The sequence below is a fragment of the Hemicordylus capensis genome, chromosome 13 (genome assembly GCF_027244095.1).
Source record: "Hemicordylus capensis ecotype Gifberg chromosome 13, rHemCap1.1.pri, whole genome shotgun sequence".
Taxonomy (NCBI): domain Eukaryota; kingdom Metazoa; phylum Chordata; class Lepidosauria; order Squamata; family Cordylidae; genus Hemicordylus; species Hemicordylus capensis.
In genome coordinates this window covers 18,002,008-18,026,606 of record NC_069669.1, presented here as the reverse complement: position 1 = coordinate 18,026,606, position 24,599 = coordinate 18,002,008, and the positions used below count along the sequence as shown (strand labels likewise).

The 24,599-nt window shown below is 47.6% G+C and overlaps 1 protein-coding gene across 3 annotated transcripts in view; it reads left to right on the top strand.

Moving 5' to 3' along the window:
• Positions 1–17,295: 17,295 nt before the first annotated feature.
• Positions 17,296–24,599, top strand: part of TNRC18 (trinucleotide repeat containing 18) — a 104,979-nt gene continuing 97,675 nt past the window's right edge. The window contains exons 1-2 of one of the 3 annotated variants that reach the window (XM_053275760.1): positions 17,296–17,812; positions 21,261–21,662. In XM_053275760.1, the coding sequence (XP_053131735.1) occupies positions 21,461–21,662 (202 nt within the window). In that variant the 5' untranslated portion in view covers positions 17,296–17,812; positions 21,261–21,460. Of the gene's footprint in view, positions 17,813–19,189; positions 19,269–21,260; positions 21,663–24,599 lie in introns of those variants that run through there. The other 2 variants (XM_053275758.1, XM_053275759.1) reach the window with 2 other exon arrangements.

Below are 24,599 nucleotides of genomic sequence, written 5' to 3'. Positions count from 1 at the left end.
CAGACGGAGGCTGTTATTCAAAGCCGTAGTAGTTTTCCAGCATGAAGTCCAAGCAAACCTCAGCTGGTATGTATTTTCTAAGAGCCTTTGGATCTAGGTTTCCATTTCTTTAGACTTGTTTGAAATTTCTCTAATCAACCAGTGCCTCGGGGGCATAGGCTCAACCCCCCCCTCCACCTCTTTAATAGCACCCTTCTTTTTTTTCAAGGGGCTTTTCTTTCAAAGGCTTCCACCGGCATGGATTCAAGCAAGGGGGGAAATCAGCGCCACTCCTGAAGTACTGAATATGGATCGAAACCATGCACGCTTTCCCATTCGAATATTGCCCTTCTCCTTAAGCGTGTACATCTCTACTTGCTTGCTGTGCCTTGAAACATGGCACGTTAACAATGCATCAAAAAATGCCCAGCCAGCACTCTCTAATTCTGGAAGTGTGACTGCAGATTCTCTGCCCACCCCCACCCCCACCCCCCGCCCCCATTCTCCCCTCCCAGGGCTTTATAGCCGAAAGCAAACTCGATACCAGATTCATGGAGTGCGGGGGGGGGGTGCGGGAAGAATGATGTGGCTGCACTTCCTTCCAGCCCAGAAGGAAATCCTATCTGATATTTTGGGGACAGACCATTATTGACGGGAGAGGCGGGATCTGGAGAGAAACCAAAAAGCACGCCATGAACAGGGTACAGACCAGGGTGATGCTGCTAAGGGTGGCTTGGCCTCTGGGCCTTTTTCTTGGTGTCTCACCTGGCTGGCTAAAGGGCCATCTTCTGAGGAAAACTGCCTCCCTTCCCCGACTAACTTGGCTCTTGGGAAGACTGGACATTCAGGGCCAGTGAGAAGTCACAGCCTGCACTGCAACATGTACCTGCCTCAAATCAACTTGCAAATCAAAATTAACACTTAAGGAAGAGAGCAATAGGTTAACGGCATGGCTGTCATTGCAGCAGTAGTGCAGATATTATGTTATATTATCATCATCATTAGTATGGATCCTCAAGGAGCAGTAGTTGTTGTTATTTATTCGATTTCTATACCGCCCTTCCAAAAATGGCTCAGGGCGGTTTACACAGAGAAATAATAAATAAATTAGATGGATCCCTGTCCCCAAAAGGCTCACAATCTAAAAAGAAACACAAGATAGACACCAGCAACAGTCACTGGAGGTCCTGTGCTGGGGGTGGAGAGGGCCAGTTACTCTCCCCCCGCTAAATAAAAAGAATCACCACTTTTAAAAGGTGCCTCTTTGCCAAGTTAGCAGGTTGCCTCCAGCCTCAAGAGGCAAGATGCCTCTAAATACCCCTTGCTAACTTGGCAAAGAGGCACCTTTTTAACGTGGTGATTCTCTCTATTGAGCAGGGGGAGAGTAACTGGCCCTCTCCACCCCCAGCACAGTACTTCCAGTGACTGTTGCTGGTGTCTATCTCATGTTTCTTTTTAGATTGTGACCCCTTTGGGGACAGAGATAGATGGGAGACAATTTCACATTCAGCAATGGCAGGATTGTTCCTTATTTCCACGATTTACCTAGGACAGTCTGTATAAATTGCTTGCTTTTTTGTTTATGTTTAAGAAAACAAATATGAAGTTGTGTAGCATTTGCAAACATTTCAGCAGTCAGTTTGAGAGCACCGGCATTCCTGCTGGGACAAAGAAGCCTTCATTAAAAAACATGAAATGACAGCGGGCGGGAGAACAAAATCCAGAGTGTTGCACCATGAACAATTGTAAAGCGGTGATGTTTGCTTGGTGAAAACCGTAAATATTCAGAAATAATAAATGCCCTTCACTCATAAGTGAGCTGAGAACTGCGGAGCATTCTGTAAACTGCAACAATTCCCTAGGAAAGATGGATAAGAATAATATCTCCTGGAATTGTCATTTTCTGGTATAACGGATAGCTGCTATTCAAGGGGAGCCTTATTTTTTTTTTTCAAAAAAAGATAGAGGGGCTAATCTGACGATCACAAAAATTGGGCTAGGAAAGCCTAGCCTGATTTTTGTGGGTTGTCAGAACCACCGGGCACGCAGCCGAGCACAGTGGTTCTGGAGCGGCTAACCCGCTCCTGTAGCCTGCCCCTTAGCCCGGGTTTACGGAGCGAGCACTCTGCAAACCCGGGCTATCTGCTCGTGAGTAACCGCGATGCGGCTCCACGCCACGGCTACTCGCAAGTAGACTCCCGGCTGGGAGGCTTAAAAGCAGCCTTCCGGCTCGGGGGTCTCCCCAGTATGCCCTGCATGCTCGCGCAGGGCATACTGGGGCTTCTGGGGGCCGCGCAGCCCCCGAGCTCCCCAGCCCCCGTTGGCTCCGTCTCGGAGCCTATCCGGCCACCCAGGGCTCCCTGCCTGCTCGAGAGCAGGGAGAGCGGGCTTAGCCCGCTCTTCCCGCTCACTTCCCCAAACCGGGTCTCACGGATCGTGAGACCCAGCTTAGAGGCTGTTCTCACATGTACCCTAACCCAGGCTAGGGAAGGCTGGACATGAGAACCGCTGGGATCGATCCCGGTGGGACAGCGCCACCTAGCCCCACTTTGAAACCCGTCTCTGAGCCAGGGTTAAGGTTTCAAGCAAGCCCTTGACCCAGGCTCTGGGATCGTGTGCTCATTGGAGCTACGTTCAGTCCAATTAATCCGCCAGTTAGAGATGCACTTAGGTAATTTCATGCCACCTCGTGGCGCAGCGGGGAAATGACTTGACTAGCAAGCCAGAGGTTGCCGGTTCGAATCCCCACTGGTATGTTTCCCAGACTATGGGAAACACCCATATTGGGCAGCAGCGATATAGGAAAGTGCTGAAATGCATCATCTCATATTGTGTGGGAGATGGCAATGGTCAATCCCTCCTGTATTCTACCAAAGAATAGAATAGACAACCACAGGGCTCTTTGGGTGCCAGAAGTTGACACTGACCCAAGGCACACTTTACCTTTACCTAGGTAATTTTGGAGCCTGGACCTAAAGACCTTTGGAAGTCTCCCCCCTGCAAGTTAAGCATCATCCCCCTGCACATGTGTGTGCGCACACACACACACACACACACACACACCGTTACAAACACAGTATTTTTAACACGTGAGTTCTTGAGGGCACAAACAGCAACTGAACTCACAAGAATGTAAGAATATAAAACAGGTGTATTGATGCAAATATGCATTAGCAGAAACATTTCAACATGCAACTTAACGTATTCCCATCCCACATTTTTCTTTCCCCCTCCCCTCTGTCTCTAAAGGTCTCACAATCACACTCGGCCGCCCTGCGCAGTGCGGGCCAGTGGCGACCACACCACCCAGGACAGACTAAAGAGTATTTGGGGGCCCCCAGGGGGTGTGGAGGCCCTGGGCTTCACCCCCCAAATCCAGAAGTAAGAGCACCACTGCCCCCAAAGCATCGTGCTTGTCACACAGAGGTGCTCTTACCCCTGGACTTCAGGGCCACCACAGCCCCTGGGGCCCCCGAAACCCTCTTCAGCCTGTCCTGGGTGGTGTGGTTTGTGCCCTCAAGAACCTACGTGTTAAAAAATGATGCTTAACTTGCAGCAGGGCGGGGGTGGGCGGGCTCCAAAGGCCTTTAGGCCCAGGCTCCAAAATCACCTTTGTTGTCATGTGATGCATTGTGGGATATCCAGAGGCTGGGCCACAGTCTTGTTCACACAGCCATTAACCAGTGTCCTACCTAGGTTCAGGAGTAGTGTGCACTCCCGATTTTGGGTCATGTGTGAGTAAAAAACAAGGCAGGAGGTGGAGAGTGTGTTGGTCTGCTAAGAGTCAGATGCGTAGGAGGCGCGGGCCTCACACGGATCCCATCCCCAGGTTTAGGAGGAGGAAGGAGGAAAAACTGTTCTACCCAGCTAATGCTTAGCAGAGGATCACTCTCCCTGCCTCTGACCGAGAGGAGAAGAGCTGGTCTTATGGGAAAGTGTAAAGTGTGCCTGATTTAGACTCCTGGCGCCCACAGAGTCCTGTGGTTGTCTTTGGTAGAATACAGAAGGGGTTGACCATTGCCATCTCCCGTGCAGTAGGAGATGATGCCTTTCGGCATCTTCCTATATTGCTGCTGCCCGATATAGTATCCACGGGGATACGAACCGGCAACCTTCTGCTTGTTAGTCAAGCATTTCCCCACTGTGCCACTTAAGGTAGCAAGCATGAATTGTCTCCTTTGCTAAGCAGGGCTGCTTTGGTTTGCATTTGGGTGGGAGACTACCTGTGAGTGCTGCAAGATATTTCCCTTAGGGATGGGTCCATATTCAGTGCTTGCAGATTAATTCCTAGTAGTAGTAGCCAGTTAGTAGGGCTGGCTAACCTTGGAGAGCTGCTGCCAGTCAGTGTGGACAATACTGAGTTAGAAGGACCAAGGGTCTGACTCGGTATAAAGCAGCTTCCTATGTTCCTATACACAGTACCTTTTTTACTCACACATATCCAAAAACTGGGAGCATGCACAACTCCCAAATCTGGCTAGGACACAGTTAATGGTTGTGTGAACTAGTTCTGCTATACTCTTTTACACACACACACACACACACACACACACACACACACACACACACACACACACCAGTTCTTTTTACAGCAATGCAAAACAGTCACACGTGAAAAATCTTATTGGCTCTCAGAGCCACATAGCTTCACCTGGGACTTTCTTCTCCAGAATTCTATAATCAAAGAGTGTGCAAATACTACCTCCCTACCCCCAGTATGCTGGGAGTTCTCTAAGATTCCAGCTACCTGCTTTGCTAGGCAATCCACATGCTGAAAAGAGGGTAGGTGTGGAAAAAGGATTTCCCACTATAATGTGTCTGTTTCCAGCACATCTTTTAAATTGCTGAAAGATTTCCTGTTCAGCATTGTGGATTTGCTCTCCATAAAATCAAAAGAAGATTCCCGCCCCCTCTTGTTGGGGCTATGTAGTTATTTATATAGGGCCAAGAGCTGCAAAACAATGCTATACAGAAGTGGGTTCCTTTTTTAAGGTAGCAAAGCCAGATTTAGATGGAAGAAGAAGGGGGGGGAAGCAAGATATAGAATTATGTCAACACAATAAATGTATCATTTATTAAAGCAATAAAACCAGAAGTACAGGAACAAGTCTTGCTATAGTATCACAACTTAAAAGAAAAACCTTCTCATTGTACATTTCTACATTAACTCCACACCTAGAGCCTCTTTCTTCCTAGGAACAGATTTTAGCCTAGTGCTTGCCAGAATGGAAAAGGAGAGAAATATTTCTGAGAATGCATATGTCTCTTGGTTAACTTCATCCTATTAGGGCTAGGCCTTTCCAAGATGCCATTGAACTACAACTCCCATCAGCCCCAGTCACAATGGCCCAGATGTTATTGACCTACACCTCCCACTATCCATAGCCAAAGGGCCCCTCTCCTTAGGGTAGGGGTTCCCAACCTGGGTTCTTCCAGATGTTGCTGAACTACAACTCTGGGAATTGTAGTTCAGCAACATCTGGAGGAACCCAGTTTGGGAACCCCTGCCCTAAGGGGAATATCGGACAGTGCTCACACATTTAGTCTTCTATTCTAATGCAAACCAGGACAGACCCTGCTTAGCAAAGGGGACAATTCATGCAAAGCTGCCACTAGTACCAAGGATCTGCCTTGGTAGAAAGCAGCTCCCTCTGAAGCATTGGGGGTTTTCTTTAGAGGCTTGGTCAGATGGCCTGGAAAGCACAAAGTGCCAGTGTAGGGATTAGAGCAGGATTGTAGAGACCGAGGTTCTAATCTCCACTCAGAGGAGTTGCTCACCCACTGAAGCTATTCCTGGAGGTCCCCCCTCCCAATATTTTCTGCAAAAGCAAGCCACTAATCTCTCCAGGATTACTTTCAATCATCACCTGGAGATTGATGCCAATTCCCGGAAACTCCAGGCCAGTCCTGGAGGGTTGTCAACCCTACCACTCAGCCATGAAGCTGCCAAGGTGACCTTTGGCCAGTCACTGGCCTGGTTCACACAGTCGTTTGAATCAAGACTTAATGTGGGTCACCAACATGGTTGTGTGAACCCTCGCCAAGGTGGTGTGTGTTCCAAGCTGAATCTGAGGTTCTCGCCTTGGTGTTGGTTCTCTCCTCTTGAGAACCTGCACCGTCTTGGGAGGTGTGCACGGAGTGCTGGGGAGCGTGGCCCTTCCCGGATCTTAAGAGAGGGCTCTCTCTTAAAAGGACACACACACACCCCGGCTACTGAGAAAAGCACAGTACTGTGCAGAGGTCAGCACAATGGGGATAATTAATCTATGGAATTTTCTGCCATGTAATGTGGTGGCCACTACCTGGGATGGCTTTAAAAGGGGCTTAGACAGATTCATGGAGGACAGGTCTATCAATGGCTACTAGTCATTGATGGCTACAGGCCACCTCCAGCCTTGGATGCCAGATGCCTCTAAGCACCAGTTGCAAGGGAGCAACAGCAGGAGAGAGCATCTTATGGGCCATTGTGGGAAACAGGATGCTGGAACAGACGGGCCTTGGGCCTGATCCAGCAGGGCTGTTCTTATGACAAGGAAGAAAGTAGTCTATTTAGGGGTCAGAAAAAACCCACAGCCCAACTTCTTTTCCAGTCTGAGCTGTGTTTTTAAAAATCAGACTATTATCCAAGTACGTGTGTTGCTAAAAGATTCTATTCTACAAGAGATTGTAATTTATATCAGAGAGAGAGTGTGTGTAAATATATATATTTGCCTATGCATGTGATCCGACAGACACACAGCAAGATAAATTATTCCATCTCTGAAGTATTTACAGCTGAGATCTCTTTTCTTAGGCAAGCTATATTTGGCTCAGGTAGGTTTCTACCCAAATGGATATGACTGAAACTCATTCCGTTATAGCTACATTGTTTAATCCAAGAGTTCATAAAGCCTGTGCATGGAGAACGACAGCAATATAGTTCATATCTCATCTGCTGAACCGCACATTTCCCAGTTTATAGCAAAACTCTAACGGATTTCACATAACTGGCCAAGGAAGCAAATCCTACCCCTGCAAGCCTCCAATTAACCCTGCGCTGATAGCGAGATTTACTGCATCAGTCTGTGGGGTGGTGGTGGTGGTGGTAAAGAGTCCAGCGAGGAAGCCATACAAAGAAAAACACGGAGGAATGGTATTAAGCATGAAACCATTTGCAAGTCAAACAAAATTAAAATCTTTATTGTAAACTTTCCCTTTTCAGTAAAACAATAGCACAGAGGTCATTGGGGGGTCAATAGTACCCCACAGTGTGAAGTGCACAACACCCAAGAGAACAGTATATGTAGTTGAACTGACCCCACAGTTTTTGGAATGTAAGACACCACTCTGTGTCATTAGGATAACAGTTACATCATGGTGCGATATCCTGAGCTGTGACATACTTGTAAGAAAGGCAACCAGTTTCATCGAACTTGCACACACAAACCAAGCATGGACCACATACCACATTGTCACAACTACATGAGCTGGAGAGACAAAACGGTGACATGAAGCACATCTTTGCTTTGACCACAGAAGTGACACTTCCGTTTTTCTTGGTCTCTACAGCAGTTTCTCGGTGTCAGCAGCCCTCTTTTCTGAGGAGGCTGCTGTGGCGATATCCCAGGCAAGCTGGCTCAGTTCCAAATCCAGACTCAACCCAGGGCGACTCTAGGAACATTGGAAGCTGCCATATACTGAGTCAGACCCTTGGTCCATCTAGCTCAGTATTGTCTTCACAGACTGGCAGCGGCTTATCCAAGGCTGCAGGCAGGAATCTCTCTCAGCCCTTTCTTGGAGATGCTGCCAAGGAGGGAGTGTGGAACCTACAGTAGATGCTCTTCCCAGAGCAGCTCCATCCCCTAAGGGGAAGATCTTACAGTGTTCACATGTGGTATCCCATTCAAATGCAACCAGGGTGGACCCTGCTTAGCTAAGGGGACAAGTTATACTTGCTACCACAAGACCAGCTCTCCTTTCGACTCTAAACCCAGGTCAAAGAGACATCTTTTGGATGTTCACGCCACTGTAGATGGTTCAGTGTTCCATCACTATAGGCATTTAAGCAGGCCGTGTCCACCGCCCGCGAGTTCTCACAGCTGAGAGAACCTGGGGGAAACCGGAAGTGTAGGGCTGGCAGCACGCCAACCCCACATTTACACCAGATTATTAACCTAAGGTTGTGAACTGGGGATGTGCTTATGTCAGGGTATCAAACTCCAAGTACGCTCAGAGTTGGAGTCATAGAGCTGGGGGGAAGAGAGGTAGTCTGGTGGTAGCAAGCCTGAGTTGACCCCTTTGCTAAGCAGGGTCTGCCCTGGTATGCATTTGAATGGGAGACTACATATGTGAACACTAAGATATTCCCTAGGGGAATTGGGCCGCATTGGGAAGAGCACCTGCCTGCTTGCATGCAGAAGATCCCAAGTCCCCTCCCTGGTATCTCCAGATGGGGCTGAGAGAGACTCCCGCCTGCAACCCTGGAGAAGCTTCTGCCCGTCCATGTAGACCAGGGATTCCAGATGTTACTGGACCTACTCCCAAAATCCCCAGCCCCAATGGCCTTTGGTTGGGGTTTATGGGAGTTGAAGTCCAATAACATCTGGGGACCCAACGTTGAGAATCCCTGGTGTAGACAATACTGAGCTAGATGGACCAAGGGTCTGACTCGGTATGTGGCAGCTTCCTATGTTCCAAATGGACCTTGGAGACCTTCTAGTCTATCCGCCCTGCTCAGTGCAGAAAACTTGGGTTTCCAGCCCTCTGTTCTGACCCATAGACATCCAAACAGGATAGAATGTGGGTCACAATAGCTGCAGTCATAGGAACATAGGAAGCTGCCATATACTGGGTCAGACCTCTCCTTAGAGAGGAGAGCTGGTCTTGTGGTAGCAATCATGACTTGTCCCCATAGCTAAGCAGGGTCTGCCCTGGTTGCATATGAATGGGAGACTAGAAGTGTGAGCACTGAAAGATATTCTCCTCAGGGGATGGAGCCACTCTGGGAAGAGCAGAAGGTTTCAAGTTCTCTCTCTGGCTTCTCCAAGATAGCGCTGAGAGAGATTCCTGCCTGCAACCTTGCAGAAGCCGCTGCCAGTCTGTGTAGACAATACTGAGCTACAAAGTCCAATGGTCTGACTCAGTATATGGCAGCTTCCTATGTTCCTCATTAGAATCAGTGACTGTGAACGCCAGATATTCAGATGGCTCTTCCAATAATACTGAAGCCATTATCTTCATACAATATTGTGTAGCCAGTTTTCGCAAATAGCTATGATGGAAAAAGTTTTGCTGGAGACAAGGAAGATTCAAGCTGGAGGGGGAATGGTTTGCAAAGCATTTTTGAAAGCAGTTGGGGTGCTATGTTGGTAGGAATATTAAGTGACTCTTAAGAAAATCAACACAATGGTATTGTTATAGTCTATGTTCCAGTTCTTGAGAAAACAGGTTATAGTCTAAGCATCTATGGACATCAAGAGTAACTTTAAAAATTAGCATTTTGTGGGGTCACTTTGACCCTTACCACCTTTCATGAAAGGTTTTCAGTTTCCTTTGTTATGCAAATGAAAGCCCCCCCCAAGCAGTAAGACTATACACAGCCATTTTTCACTAGATTTAGTGGTTGGTGAATTGGAGAAGCTGGCAATTCAAACCTCATCAGAGTGAGGAGTACATGAAGTTGTAGAAGAATTACATTTTGGGGATGTTTTCATCATTGCTGGGGTACATTTGACCCCAGCTGTTGCCCAAAGGTCAACCTTCAAGTTGCTGTCCCAGAGGAGGGGGGTGGAATTATCCCCTTGTTCCAAGCAAAACCAGTTTAGGGTTTCTTCATAAATTTGGGAGAAAATGAGTAGGATTACATTGCATGAAGGTTGGAGAAAATGTTATGGGGGCATTGAAAAAGCTTTGTACTGTGTAGCAGAGTTCAAACTTGTGCTCCTTATGAAGCAAGAAAACAAGTGGAGAAAGTCTTTGATCTTATAGATGAAAGCTTTATTACAAAAATGTGTGTGTGTGTGTGTGTGTGTGTGTGTGTGTGTGTGTGTGTGTGTGTGTTGTTGGGGAGGGCTTTGTTGGCTGGCTATTCCCAGCCCTTCCTTCCTTGTATGTCCTTTTAAATTATACAAAGGCATCTGCTGTTATGCACATCAAGATCTCAACAAGTCACCTGAGGCCCAAGGCTGCAATCCAATGTGTGTTTACCCGAGAGTCAGCCCACTGAATACAGTGGAGCCAAGTAAACATGTTAAATTGCTCAGAAGGAATTTGAAGAGGCAGCTTTTAACTTTTTTAAAGACACAGGTAAAAGGATTTTGTACACACACACAGAAAGTTCCCATATGACTATCAAGCACTAACCTCTACCACCTCAAAGATCAAGGCTTCTAAGAACAGCCTTACTGTCCAAAGTGGCAATAGCATCCAGAGGAATATTTCTTGCAGCCTGTTAATTGTAATTATCAGCCACTGGCCTCATCTTCCAAGGTCTGTAACACTGCTCCCTCTACCACCATTGCACGATGCTAAATAATATGAATATGATGAATATCCAGCCCCAGCACAAGACCTCCAGTGACTGTTGCTGGTGTCTATCTTATGTTTCTTTTAGATTGTGAGCCCTTTGGGGACAGGGAGCCATCTTATTTATTTGTTATTTCTCTGTGTAAACCACCCTGAGCCATTTTTGGAAGGGTGGTATAGAAAAATAAATAAATAAATAATAAGTATATACCGCTTTTCAACTAAAGTTCCCAAAGTGGTTTACATAGATATAAATAAACAAAATGACTCAGTTTCCAAAGAGCTCACAATCTAAAAAAAGAAACATTTTATTTATTTATTTAAAATATTTCTATACCACCTAGAACTTGCATCCAAAACATAACATAGACACCAGCAATAACCACTGCTGTGCTGGGGATGGATAGGGCCAGTTGCTCTCCCGCTGCTAAATACAAGAGAATCACCACTTTAAAGAGGTGCCTTTTTGCTCAGTTAGCAAGGTTAAATAAAATAGATAAGCGCCACAGAGGCCTAGGCTATGACTATATAGGTGGTTTGTTCTAATATATAGAGAGGGGTTCCCCATCTTGGGTCCCCAAATGTTAAGACTATAACTCCCATCATCCCTAGCCACACTGGCTGAAGGAAATGATGGGAGTTGTAGTCCAACACTATCTAGGGATCCATGTCTGAGAAGCCCTGCTATATAATACATTTTGGAACTAACCTGTAACAAACAGCTCTAATTTGTCCACAATGCAGCAGGATACTGGACTGACATTGAAACAGATCTCATTCAGGCCAGGCCCCTAAGGCTGAATTCCATAATTTTGTGCACCAAATCTGTTATTTGGTTTGCTTACAGAATGCTGGCCATCAAGGTCTGAAGCCCCCTTGACTATTATTGTGTGTCCAAAAGAATCCAGTATTTAGAATTCAGGGCAGCAGATGCAAACCTCTCTCGTTTCCCTTCCCCCTGCACACCCATGTAGAAGGCAGTCTCTGCTTTCTTAGTCAACCTATCTCCCCCCACACCCCAAATTGTAGCACAAGGGGCAAGGGGAAGGGTTCGAGAGGATTTCTTGAGATTTCTGGAACCAGAGTCCCATTGTAAAATGAATTCTAATTCAATGCTGAGCTGTAAATGTAGACACAATAGCTTCATCATCTCTCCTGCCCCCCAGGGAAGATATGCCACACACCCACTTAAAATAAACACAAAAAACCCACAACCAACTTCATAAATGGTATTAGTTTAAATCAGGCCGCTAAACTCCATCCGGGCTGGGGACCTGGAGGGTAGCAGAAGTGAGTCGGCCCTTTTCCAGAGCCCAACTTTGCTTCAAGGTTGAAATGCACTTTGATAAATGGTAAGAAAAAGAGTTGGCTCTCGTGGTGTTTGTTATCCCACTCCTCCGGAAATGGCCCCAGCTTATTACTGTATAGGACAAAACAATGTGGGAAAACCATGACATCTAATCAAATTAAATCTAGTTCTGGGGAGGGATGGCTCTGAGGAACAGACGAGGCCCTTAATGCAATGTTGGGTTTTTTGCAGATCCCATCTCCGGCTTATGTTGAACAAGTTAAGCAACCCTTATGGTGCACCTCAAGGCTTGTTTTGGGTTTAATTGGCTATTTTGCAGCATTCCAAAAGTAAACTTTTGCTTGAGTAAACATTTGGGGGAGAGGGGAACCCAGTGCTATGTGTAAACTACTTTGAGAACTTTTATTATTGTTGAGAAGCAGTATATACATATTTTTTAAATAATAATCACCATCCCTAAGTATTAAACATCTTGAGATGAGAACTTTACAGATGGGGAGAGGGAATAATCTTCTAGGGTTAGGGGAAACTTTAAAAAATAGCTGTTCCTTCTGTCTTCTCCCATCAAAAGATTTACTGGTTTTATTTAACCCGAGAAAACATTTTTAAGCTTAGATACTATAACAAAGTCATTTTTAAAAAAGAGAAAAAGAAAATTGACTTCCTGGGTGTATTTATTTAAGTTTAGATACCATACCAAAGCAATTTCGTTTAGGATGGGGGAGGGAGAGAGAGAAAGAAAGAGTGAGAAGGACAGCAAAGAAATTCACTGACTGGATTTCTTTATTCAATCCAATAAACATGTTCAAGTTCAGAGACTCTAGCAAAGCTTTTATTTTATTTTACTTTTTTAGGGCGTTGGGATGGATGGGGAAAAAAAGCATAGAAATTGACTTAAGATCTGTCGCTGCTTTGTATCCGATGAAAACCTCCATATATATGGTCCGATTGCTAGATATTTTTTTAAAAAGTCTACTGCATATCATTTCCACTAACCTGGAAGTGGGACCGTTGCAAGCAAGCTTTTTATATACTGGAATTGGGGAGGGGGAACAGTTTTCATGGCACCCTTTTGAGAGATCTCCTTCCCCCTTGCCGAGCCCCCGTCACTCACTCTACACACCCTGCTTACAAGATGGCTCCCAGCTGCTGTTTATCAGACTGCACCAAAAGACAAAACCCGGATTTTTTTATGTTTAAATGGCGATCCACCCAATTAGGTATTTGCTACAAAATAAAAGCAGAGATTGTTAAAATGTTCCAGAAGAGACCAAGATGGGAAGGGATGGGTCCTCCTTCAACTGCTTATAGTGGAGTTAAAACGTTCGGGTGGAAAATCTCTCCCCTTCCCTTACCAGAATCTCTGTATACTTCCTCAGGAGTAAGCCCCATTGAATAAAGCCAGGCTTACTTCCGCGTAAGCATGCACAGGGTCTGGCTGCCGAGAAGCCCACATTTTGATGCAGGGGCTGGGGACGGGGAGGGACAGCCAGATCGAAGGAGAAAGGCTGGAGTTGCTGACGACAGGAGGACGGAAAGAAAGATTTGGTCAAGAGAGAAATTGCAGTTTTAATGAAATGCAGATTTGCGCTGACCTGATGAGAAACACTTTTTTTTTAGGGGGGGGGACCCAACAAATCATGTGCCACTAGGATTTTTTTTATTAGCAACGCAATGATTTATTGTATGCATCCCGCCGCCCCCCGGACAGTTTCTCGGAGGATCTGGGTGTGAAAACTTTTAATTTTTTATTTTTAAAGAAAAGATATTTTTAAAACCGCATAAACAGGAACAGCGATCGATCCCGCCTGGATGCGCACACAGAGACCCGGCTCTTTCCTCCCCCGCAGCTCTACTTCCTATGGTGGTCAGGTCTACTCAAGAGAAAGAGCCAGGACTAAGTAAAGAAAGCTGCAATCCTCTGCACTTACCTGCTGGGGCTTACTTCTGAGTAAAAGGCATCGGGCTGCCCGACTGCTGTCCTCTGCACTTACCTGAGAGTAAGCCCTTTGGATCACGGTAGGGCTTACCTCCAAGTAAACCCGACCATGATCAGGCCACAATCCTAGGCACACTTACCTCTCCTTGGACACGGCAGGACTTACCTTTGAGTAAACCTAAATAGGCTCAGGCTGTGGGCACAAAAACACACCTCTCTCCAGGGCTTTATTATGATTATATTTACTAGCCCGGGCTCTCCTTTTGGAACAGACTGCATTCTGTTTAGAGGAAGAACTGGGGAAGGAGAGATGCAATTTTCTTTGGGGGGGGGGATGTGCAAGCTGGGAAAGGGGGAGGCCCCACTTTCAGAAAATGGCACTTGAAAAAGCAGCAGTAAAAGAAAATAAAAATTAAGTAGCGGGGACCAGCAGGTTGGCTTGGAGATCGCCCCTCCTCGCGGCTTCCATCTCCTGCATTCTCTGCAGCCAGCCATGTGGCCCTGCGCAGCATACAGCGCCCCCCCCCGCTCCTTCCACCCCCCTCCTTTAATATTTCTCCTTCTTCTTGTTGATCCTTCGCTAATTTGGAGTCCATCCATTAAAGTCCTGGTGCCAAGTCGTCACCCGGGGGGGGGGCGGGGGGAGGACTGGGTGCGATTTGCTGCGATCTTCCTTGCTCCGTAACTGGGGGGGGGGCGGTCTGTGTGCGTGTGTGCTTTTTACCTTCTCCTCTTGGCTTGCATTACTATTTTCGGTGGCTTTTTCTCCCCCTCCCCCTGTTTTCTCTTCTCTCTCTCCCCTCCACCGCTTCTTCTTTCTCCTTCCCAGAGAGGGAAACCTTGAAACTGCCTCGCTAGAGCTTGGGGCAATTTGAAACGGCTGGAATCCCCCCCTCCCAATTTACCCTAGAATTAAAAGAGGGTTAGTGCTTTTCTCTTCCCCCACCCCACGCAGTAGAGTTTCTAAAAGGGAGCGTGCATGCGGAGCAATATAACCCACACACACACCCCCAAGGAAAAAACGGGCAGATTTTTGTTTTGAAGAGCGCTTTTTAAAACAAAACACACAAGAGTGAATAGTTTCACAATTCACAAACACACACATTAGCCCAACCAAATAAAGGAGTACGAGGCCTCCAAACGCGGCAGTGGTAGGTTTTACTCAGAAGGAAGGGCCACTGAGTTCTGTGGCACTTACTTCTAAGTAAGTGTTGAATAAGGTTGCTGCCAGAACTTTACAACCTGGAACTAATTCGCACTTTATAGCCAGAATCTTTCTTTTCCTGGGGTGTGTATGCGCTATTAATCCAAACCAGGGTACAAGCGGGGGAAGGAATCTGAATTTAGGTCCCCCCAGCCTTTAAATACTGTACGTCTAAGGCTTTAATCCTGTGCATGCTTCCTTGGGAGTAAACGCCACTGCACACAGAGCGGTTTACTCGGGAGTAAGGGCTGTGTCTGTCAAGCTGTACTCAGGAATTATTTTAAAGTCCCTTGTGCCAGCAGAGAACTCGCCAATTTAGAAGGAAAATACGAGTCAGACTCCTATTCCAGGCGACGGGGCTTGTTAAAAATAGCTTAAACTGGTCTGTTTGCCGCAGGATCCACGTTTACTCACGTAGTAAATCTCAATTACTCCCAAGAAAGAGTGCATAAGATAGGAAACTAAGTTACTGGAAGTAGCTTATAAAAATCGTGGGGATTTTTTTAAAAAAATATAAAAGCACATTTAAACAGCCTCCTGGTTTCACTCCCTCCCTCCCAAGGTATGTTGAAGTAAACGCAGGACCTGGCGTGAAAACGGATTGTGCTCAAGAGGCCAATGTAAAGCCGTTTTCTCACACACACCCCTTCTCTTAGGAGGCGAGAAGCTTGTAGGTCAGTCATCTGCAAAACAGCAGAGGGGCTTTTCCTACAGCTAAGCAGAATTTCCTCCTCCCTCCTCTCCTAAAAGGAAAACCGAAGCCCTTCTAGCATGGATCGGGATAGAAGAGGCAGAACTTTTTAAGAAAACCATTTGAGAAGTGGCGGGCGCAGCCTGCAGTGAGAAATTGATCCCCCACCCCACATAGAGCTCTGGACTTTAACTGGATTTTTTAATTTTATTTTTTTTTAAGACACCTAAGTGGCAAGACTAGAGCTGTTGGCCGTGTTGGATCAGCAAATTATTTACCCGGTTTTAAACGGCATCAATGTTGTTCCAACGCTTCGGATCCAATGTAACCGTTTGGGGAACCCCATCACCCCCCCCCACACACACACACACTTGTCTCTGCCCACGTTGCTAGAGGGACCTAGAAGACAGACAGACACACAAGAAGCGGGTGTGAGAGAGAAATATGTACACTAGATAGATTAAGGATTAGCCACTGCCGCGGTCGATTCCGTCTGGGCGAAAATTCAGACGCTGCGCCTCCTTCTCGGCCTCCTCGCCCCAGCTCGCTCTTTGAGGATTCCAGCGGCTCGCTCCAGAGGATCGCGCTTGCGACCCTCCCGAAAAAGCATTAAAGCAACGCGGAACTGTATTGATTAGCAATTCTTCTAGCTCTTACGCGGGCTTCCTTGCGAGTCGGTGCATCCGGATCGGGCTCCGCATATGTTCCGAGCGCTCACGGAGCCAGACGACTCGTAGGTCGCCGTGGTCACCCGGTGCAGAGAGGGAGGAAGCCCGGTCCGGATGCCGCAGCGACTCACCAGTAAACCCACCCGCTCGCTCCCACGAGGACCTTCGCAGCAGCCCCGCTCTTAGGAAGCAGGCTCGGAATCCGCTCCCCGCCCCCACCGGTCCCCTCTCTTCTCTTCTCCCTCAGCCACCACGCCGGCCTGCCTCCTGCCCGTTTACTCCCGAGGAAGCCCCATCGGCAAGCGGGCTCAGAGCCCCGATCCCCTCTAGGCAGGTTTCCTTCCACGCCCTCCTGTGCACGTTTCACCTGGGAGCAAGCAAGACCTCTGAAAGGCGAGTGGGCCGGCGGCTGGCTGGGGCGCAAGAGGGGGCCCCCGCCAGTCTGCAATCCTGGGCAAGATACGTACCTGCGAGCACGCACGCCCCATTGACTACCCGTGGCGTTTACTTCCGAGTAAACACGCAGAGGCCACCCCGCTGGCTGCAAAAGAGGCGAAAACGCGCTCTTCTCTGTTCTAGTGGCACGTTGCAACCTCCCACCCACTTGCACTAAAAAGCCCCTCTTCCTCCCCCCCCAAAAGATCCCCAGAAAATGCTGGGCGCGGCGGCCTCCCCCAGCCCCAAAGTGGGGCGCAGCGCTGAGGCCTCCCCCCGGCCACTCACTACCATCTTTCTGTTTTGATCAAGCAGCCCTAGAGCGGGGTGGGGGGTGGGAGGGTGGCCTTGAAACCGCCCCCCCTCCTCACCGCCCATTCAGCCCGCCCGCAGGAGGGGCCTGGAAACTTCTGCGCGCCCTCTTGGTCCATAATTGGTTTTATAGGAATGGCTGAGGGCCAAAGTGTTTACATGGCGGTGAGTGGCAGGCGGAGCAGCCAATGGGGCGCCCGCCAGCACGGTTCGGCTAGCCAGGCTGGAGGGGGGTGGGACAGCAGGAACAATGCTTGTTTCATTGCTAAAGAGAGGGCTTTTTATTTTTTTTCCTCCCCTTTTCTCTCTCTCTCCCCCCCTTCTTCTTTTTTTTTAGGATCCACCGAGAGGAACTTGAAAGGGGGGTTTTGTGTAATGCACCTTTTCCAATCCGGGGCTGTATATGGAGATTCTGAAGTCTCTCGACCAGTGCTACTACCGGGAGTTTATTAAAAAGCTTCCAGACGAGCAGGGAAGCTGGATTTTTAAGAGCAAGCGGGGAAATCCGTGCTCCTCCTGGCGCTGGCTTTTCTTTCAGGGGGGAGGAGAGAGCCAGGCTGACCCATGGACCGGTGAAGGATCTGTGCTGATCCCGCAAAGAAAGGAAAAAGAAGACACACACACACACCACACACACAGTCAACACCCCACTTCTCCTGGCTTGGATCTAATTTCTGAAAAGCAACAATTGGAGTGAAGAAGCATGCCAAAGAAGAGGACCCGCTAGGGAGCTAGTTTTGTGTTGTGCTCTGGATCCCTCAAGCTGCAAAAGGTGAGCCCCACTCTCCGGACTCAAGAAACTGAAGAGCCAGCGTGACGCTTGGCGGCCTGTTTACTCGGGAGGAAGCCCGGCGGCGGCGGCTGCTGGTGCTGCTGCTGCCTCTAGTGGGACTCATCCCCAGGGAACGAACGGGGAGTCCGCCGGGAGCGCGAGCCGATGCGTCTTTACGCGCGAGGAAGCCCCGCTGCCTTCACGGGGGCTTGCACTCTCCCAGCCGCTCTGCAGGCTCATAGCGCAGGCTTTTAAAAATTTTATTTTAACGTTTACTCCGGAGGAAGCCGCCCCGCGATCAAGGGCGCTTTCTCGCTGTAATGTGTACTTAGGATCGCAGCCCCCTAGCTGGTTTCTTTTTTTGAGGAGGGGGGCAGAGATTTGCTCCTAAGATCTCCCTCCCCCCACCTCTCCAGAAGTGGATCTGATCTGGTTCTACCCCCAGACCCCCTTTCAGTCCCCCTTCCCTCCCCACCCATCCTAATTAAAAAATCAAAAGAAAAACACAGCAAAGGAACAACAGTATGCGATTTCTCCCCCTTTTCCCTCTCTCCCTCTCGCTCTTTTTTTGGCAAACCTTGTCTCGGAAAGAAAGCCAAGGAAGAGACATTTTCGGCGAGGTTAGACTGTTTTTAATTAAAATCAGGATTCCAGCCATCTTTTTTAGGAGTAGTTGTGATTAACAAGGAAACAAAAAGTCAAAGAGGAGAGGGAGAGAAATGAGACAGAAAATTAGATTTTACACACACCCGGCCCAGTATTAAATCATACATTCAAGTTTCGATTTTGGGGAGAGGGGAAATCCTGTGTCTTCCCCATAGGATTCCTATATGATCTTAAGCAAATAGAAATATAATTTTAAATGGGGAAGCAGATCAGCCTCCCCACACACAGTTTAAAATACCCAGCCATACTTCATCTTTTTTACAGTTTGTAGGAAAATCCAAGTAAACGTTTACTTTGCATCTTCCACCAGAGTAGGGGATGGATTTGAAGGGAGGGGGGAATCTAATAAACCCGGAGATAGTTTTAACTAGAACCAGATTAAAGGAAGAAACTCTTAATTAAACCGAATCAGGGACAAGAAAGCCCTCCCCCCGCCATCCAGTGGATTTTTATCAGATGAAAGTGAAAACCGCCTCAACAAAACTCCAGAGGTAAAAATATATACAATTTTTTCTCTCCCCCTGGAAAGAGATAAATGGTTGGCTAGTTGAGACTTCATCTTGTGATTTTACGATTTTTAGACAGCTGGTGAATGACCAAGGCGGAAAGGAGGGAGATAATTCCTTAGTTTAAAAACAGTGTTTTGGCTGATTTAATTAGTTTGTATTTAAATCGGTCTCTTCTAGTCCTCCCTCCTATTTAGCAAATTTGTCAGCACTTTGGAATATTTTGAGAGACGGGAAACACCCAGAAATGCTTGCTAAATTGCAGCACTCCAATTTTTGTCAAGGTAAATTTTTTAAAAAGGAATTCTAGATCTTTTTTTTAAAAAGACTGTAACACACTCTATCCTTAATACATTTATGTCTATTCAGAAGTGTATTCCAAATGTATTTTGGAAAACACCGCTACAGGAATCAACACGAGTTGTTTCTAAGTGCCCAGATTGAAGATTGACGTGTTTTCAGCTCGGGTTTTAAGAAATAATTCCAAGATTTGTATTTATTAAGAGCAGAAACATGGACTCTGGGTAGCCTAGGAGTATTCGGTCCTAGGTACACTTATACCCTGTATACATAATCCTATATACCCTTTGGAATAATTTACTCTCCAGTAAACATGCATAGGCTTGTGTTGTACATTTCTAGTCAATTTCAGCCGTAATGGTGCAATCTTAATAACAGGCTTACTTGGGAGTAAACCCCATTGAATTCAGTGAGGTTTGTTTCTGGAGTAAATATGCCTAGGATAGCACTGTTAGTTCAAGGGACTTTGGGCAGGGTGGAGTCATGGGGGAGAACTAGTTTCCTATTAAGTCATAAAATCCAGTCTCCCTTCAAAGCTATCTTAACAAGTCTGTTCAAGCAATCTAAAGCCCTCTCTGCCAGGTTTTATAATGGAGATATTTCCCCCCCTCTGGGCATAAAAGGTTTAAACATTAAATACTTTCAGGACTAAGATGATAAAATGTGTGATGGGTTATTTTCACCTCTTGGCTGGTAGAAACAACCCCCCACCCCACCCACTTAACCCCCACCCCACATTTTTGTCTCCCTGAATCTGATAAGATAGAAAGGGGAGGGGAAAATCCAAGTTAAGAATGGGTGGGTGGGTGTCTAGACAGGATCTGGGTAAAGATGAAGGGATAGAACCTCTGGATTAGATTATTTATTATAAATATGTGTGTGTGTGTTGGTGTTTTCTTTAAAAAATAAATTTTATATATATATAAAACATTAAGCAGGGTGGGACAAGGCAGAAGACGGATCAGTTTTGCCTTGTTTCTCTCCTCCCCAAAACTGAATTCAAAGGCAGAAAAACTCATAATTAAGGCTCCCAAAGCTGATTTTGGAATAAATTCTTTTGAAATTGGTGGCATTTGCTTCTAAGTAACATGCTTCAGATCAGGTTTGCAAGGCTACAGCCCCAATCCTCTCCACGCTTACCAGGGAGTAAGCCCAATTAAACAAAATGGGACTTGCTTCTGAGTGAAGAACCCTAGGATTGCACTCTACACAGCAGAGCCTGCTCCTCTCTCCCTGTTTGCTTGGAAGGAAGCCCCATCGAGTTCCATGGGGCTTGCTCTCAAGTAAGAGGCACAGGGAGGGGTGGCGGGGGGGAGCTTATCCCAGGCGAGGTTTTCTGGGGAGAAAGCAGTGCTTTCCATTCAGGAAGGGTGCAGAGAACTGCCGCATTACTTGGACCTCCTATGCAAACCAAACCAAAAGGACTTACTCCGGAGTAAATGCTTTGGATCGGTGGGCGAATGCAAGTTCGGTTCGCCACCTTTTAAATCACACATACAGCCCCCGCAAAATCTCTCTAGGGTCCCCCCTTTCCTCTTTGTACCAACAATTGCCCTCACCAAAAATCAGTGTGTCTATGTTTCCTCCCGCACCTCATATTTACAAAGTAGACACATTCCAGTGCTATTTTGGGGTGTGTGTGTGTGTGTGTGTTGGTAGCATTACGTCTCTCCTTTTCTTCCCTCCTATTTTATTGTATTTCTTCCTGATTTCCTGGCTGCAATCCTAGGCATACTTACCTGGACACAAGATCCGCTGCACCCAGTGGGACTTCTTTCCAAGTAAACTTGCCTAGGATTGCTGGGTTAGGGTTGCGAAAACACCAAATAATATCTATATTTTCCAAGGGTTCTGCAAACCCCTCCTGCAAATGAGCCCCCTTTAGGGTGTGTCTTGGGGGGGGCAATACCCCCGCCCCCATCCACTCTCATCTCTCTGTGTCTCTCCCCCCCCCCCGCGCCCGCCACCCTTCCTAGGCACAGCAAAGCAATCCTTGCCAGCCCCTTAGCTGGGAGGAAAACACAGCCGGAGAAGGAAGAAGAAGAAGAGGAGGAGGAGGAGGAGGAGGAGAGGAGGATGGTGACGGAGCTGCTCTTGAGGATGCCGAAGGAGCGCTGCCTCTGCTCCCCACGCCTTTGAGTCTGGGGGCGAGAGGGGGGCCAAGATCGGCACACAGATGATGGATGGAAGAGACCTTGGGGCCCCCCGCTCTGTGCACGTCCCCCCGCCTCTGCTCTCCGGGCTGGCCATGGAAAGCCACCACCGGGTTGCGGCTGCTGGAGCGCGCCTCGCACCAACGCTGGCCGCCGGGCTCCCGCCGGCGCCGCTTCCCCCCGGGAAATACCTCGCCTCGGGCCTCAGCCTCCATTCCCACCCAGGTCAGGCTTCTTCTTTACGCATTTCTCTCTGGCAAAGCAGTCCTCTGTGTGCTTCTCGAAGGGTCCTGGGGAGAGACTGAAATCGGTGTCTTCCAGGATTCTTGAGGGTGATCGGTGTTTTCTGGCTTGCCCTTGCCCTCAGTCAAGGGAGAGGTTTGCCTTCCTGCACCCCGAAATCTCCCTCCGTCAGCTTCCCACCATCTGGCTGCAGCCCCAGTACTCTGGCTGGCATCCTCGAGTTTCCTAGAGGAAGCCCTCCTAGACTGCTGCTCCCTGTAATGCTGTTGAGGAATGAGTCAGGATGTCCGCCTCGGACTTGAGAGGAAGCCCCATGGAACTCAGTGGGCTTTGCTTTTGCGTAAACAGGCACTGCGTGGCTCTGATCGGAACTGCTGGGGCTGAGCCCCATTGAACCCAGTGGGGCTTGCTCCCGAGTCACCCTACATGCGGCTGCACTAAGTGGGAGGGCTCCTGGCTCTTAAATTCTCTCCCCAAGTTTGCCTGCCTCCTTTGAGAAAAAGCGTTGGTCCCCCCACCCCGCCATTGAAAGACCCACTGAACGCCTCCGTAAAATAGGCTGCTCAGATTCTGTGGGTTTGCCCTTCTCTGCAAAGCACCGAATAGGCTCCATCCCTTTCCCTACGTGTCCTATGGGACAAAATAAAATAAAATACTATGAAGCACACATGCATAATCAAAGGCTAAGCTTCATATAAGCCCCTTTAGTGTCTAAGTCCCTACAGGACACACACACACACACACATCGAGGATAAAGCAAGCATTGTAGATCCCCATGTGCATCTCTCCCCTCCCCCATGTGTAGCCTCCTTCCCTTCCCCCAAAGAATAGATCCTTTCCTAGATATTTGGAGCAACCCCTCCCTCCCCCCCCCAAAAAAGCCCACCGCCCCATGTAGGTTACAGAAATCTGAAAGCTTGCGTGGTTCCTAGACTGGAAGCTCTGCCTTGTCCTTGGCTGTGAGCTAGCCAGGACGTGTGCAGCTCCCGTAGAAAGCAGGCAGGCATGGGAATCCCACCGACAAGAGACCGCTGGCTCTCTTCTTTGCAGTTTTAATCCAGCAGCCTGGAAGATATCGCGCCTGCCTCCAGTTGCTGCCTGGAAACTTGCGTCTTTGGAAGGAGAGGGCCTGGTTTTGCAAAATCTGTGAAACAAAACCTTTCCCTTTAAGGTCTGGGAAATGAGAAATGAGCGTGGACGGGGTGGTGTGGGGAGACCTGTGCAGCAGCAGCCGCCCTCTTGCCTTTAAGCTGTCCCTTTATGGCAAGTTCACTCTTGTTCCTAACCATCACTAGGGTCAGGGGCGTAGCGAGGGGAGAGAGAAGGGGCCGTGTTTGCCCCTCTCCCTGGAAGCCCCCTTGGATTGAGGGACATAATGAAGAAAATAGGGAGGGGTGAGTTGGGGGCCCCTCAGAAGCGGGGGGCGGGTTCTTTGAACCCATCCGCTCAATTAAAGCTACGCCCCTGACTTAGGGTCTTTCTGCAGGGTAGGTCTTTGCTTTTGCATGTGCACTGACATTTGGTCCATGTTTTATGTTGCCCCCCCCCATTTCCCAAAATTTATTTTAAAATCAAGATGCAATGGCGGGGTGGGTGGGTGTTTGTTTTTCCAAGGGTGGGGTGGATTTCAGAATAAACCAGCGAAGATAAACCATTTGGCAGGATCTGGAAAGTTTTATGGAAGCTTCAGCTAGCTAGCAAGTATTCATAGTTGCTAACAGATGGCTGGGGAAACATTTTTTTTTAATCCCTTCTTCTCCCCGTCCCCCCTCCCCTTTTGTTGAACTCAGCAACATTTGAGTGAGGTTCGTTGTGGATTGAGTTTTCCTAATTTGCAACACAATTTCTCTCTTTAAATATATCTAAATTAGAAGAGGATTGTTTTGGGGATTGGATGGTCAGAGCTTGCCGTTTCATTGGAGAAACCTCCTGTTTGAATTGCTGGAGGTGGGGTCACTGGAGGAAGTTGGGAGGGGAAAGGCCCCCATGCCTCTTACCGGACAGCTTTTAAAATAGCCTAACATTCTTTTGTCTTGTTAAAGTCTGTTTGTCTTAGTGGGTGTGAAAGTTTGTCTTTAACTACGTAACACTTCACAGAAGAAGCAGGGCTCTCTCGGTTTTGTTCCCTGTGTTTGGCAGTTAAGGTTAACTTTAGCTTTAAAAAAAGAAAGTTGAAAGAAGTAGTGTCAGGATTGGGAGGAGAAAAAATTACTGTGTGGTCGGTTTCTTCCTTTTGAGGGCTGATGGTATAGATGCTCATCAGGGTGTGTGTTTTGATTTAGTTTTTTTTAAAAAAGAAAAGCAGTCCTCATTTTTAAAGTTTTTTGCATTTGTATGGGAAACAGACAATTGGAGAGAAACTGCATGTAGGGGGACCTATCCTGTCCTGCAATAAAGTTAAAGTGGCAGCTTTGTGTGGGTGTGTACACATGCAATTCAAAACAGATGAAAAGTTTTAGGGTTCTTCAGAAGTTCCTTGTTTCTAAAGTTTCTTTCTAAACCCTCAGCCCTGGGGTATGGAGTGTGTGGGGGAGGGATTCAGAGATGTGGGCATTCATGTGCACATACATAGCCACTTCTGAAAGCTTTGGCGCTTCAATCCATCTCTCTCTGTGTGTGTGTCCTGCATTCTAGCAAGTTAGATTTTTGTGGCTGAGTATACAGGGCTCCATATGAAGTAGTTGGAAGTGCTGTTATTTTTGGAAATAATGTTTAAACCCACACAGAAAACTGTTGTGGCTGTAGGAGCAAAATTCTCCCTCCCCTTCTTTATGGGGGCACTTTTTCAAGTGCTTTAGGCTTTTCCCCTGTTAAGACCCAAAATAGGCCTTTGAAGCTGCCTTCCTTTTTCCAAATTAGATTTTTTTGTTTTAAACACTTGCCCGGAGCATGGGCTAGGCTGAAAAACCACTGGCAACC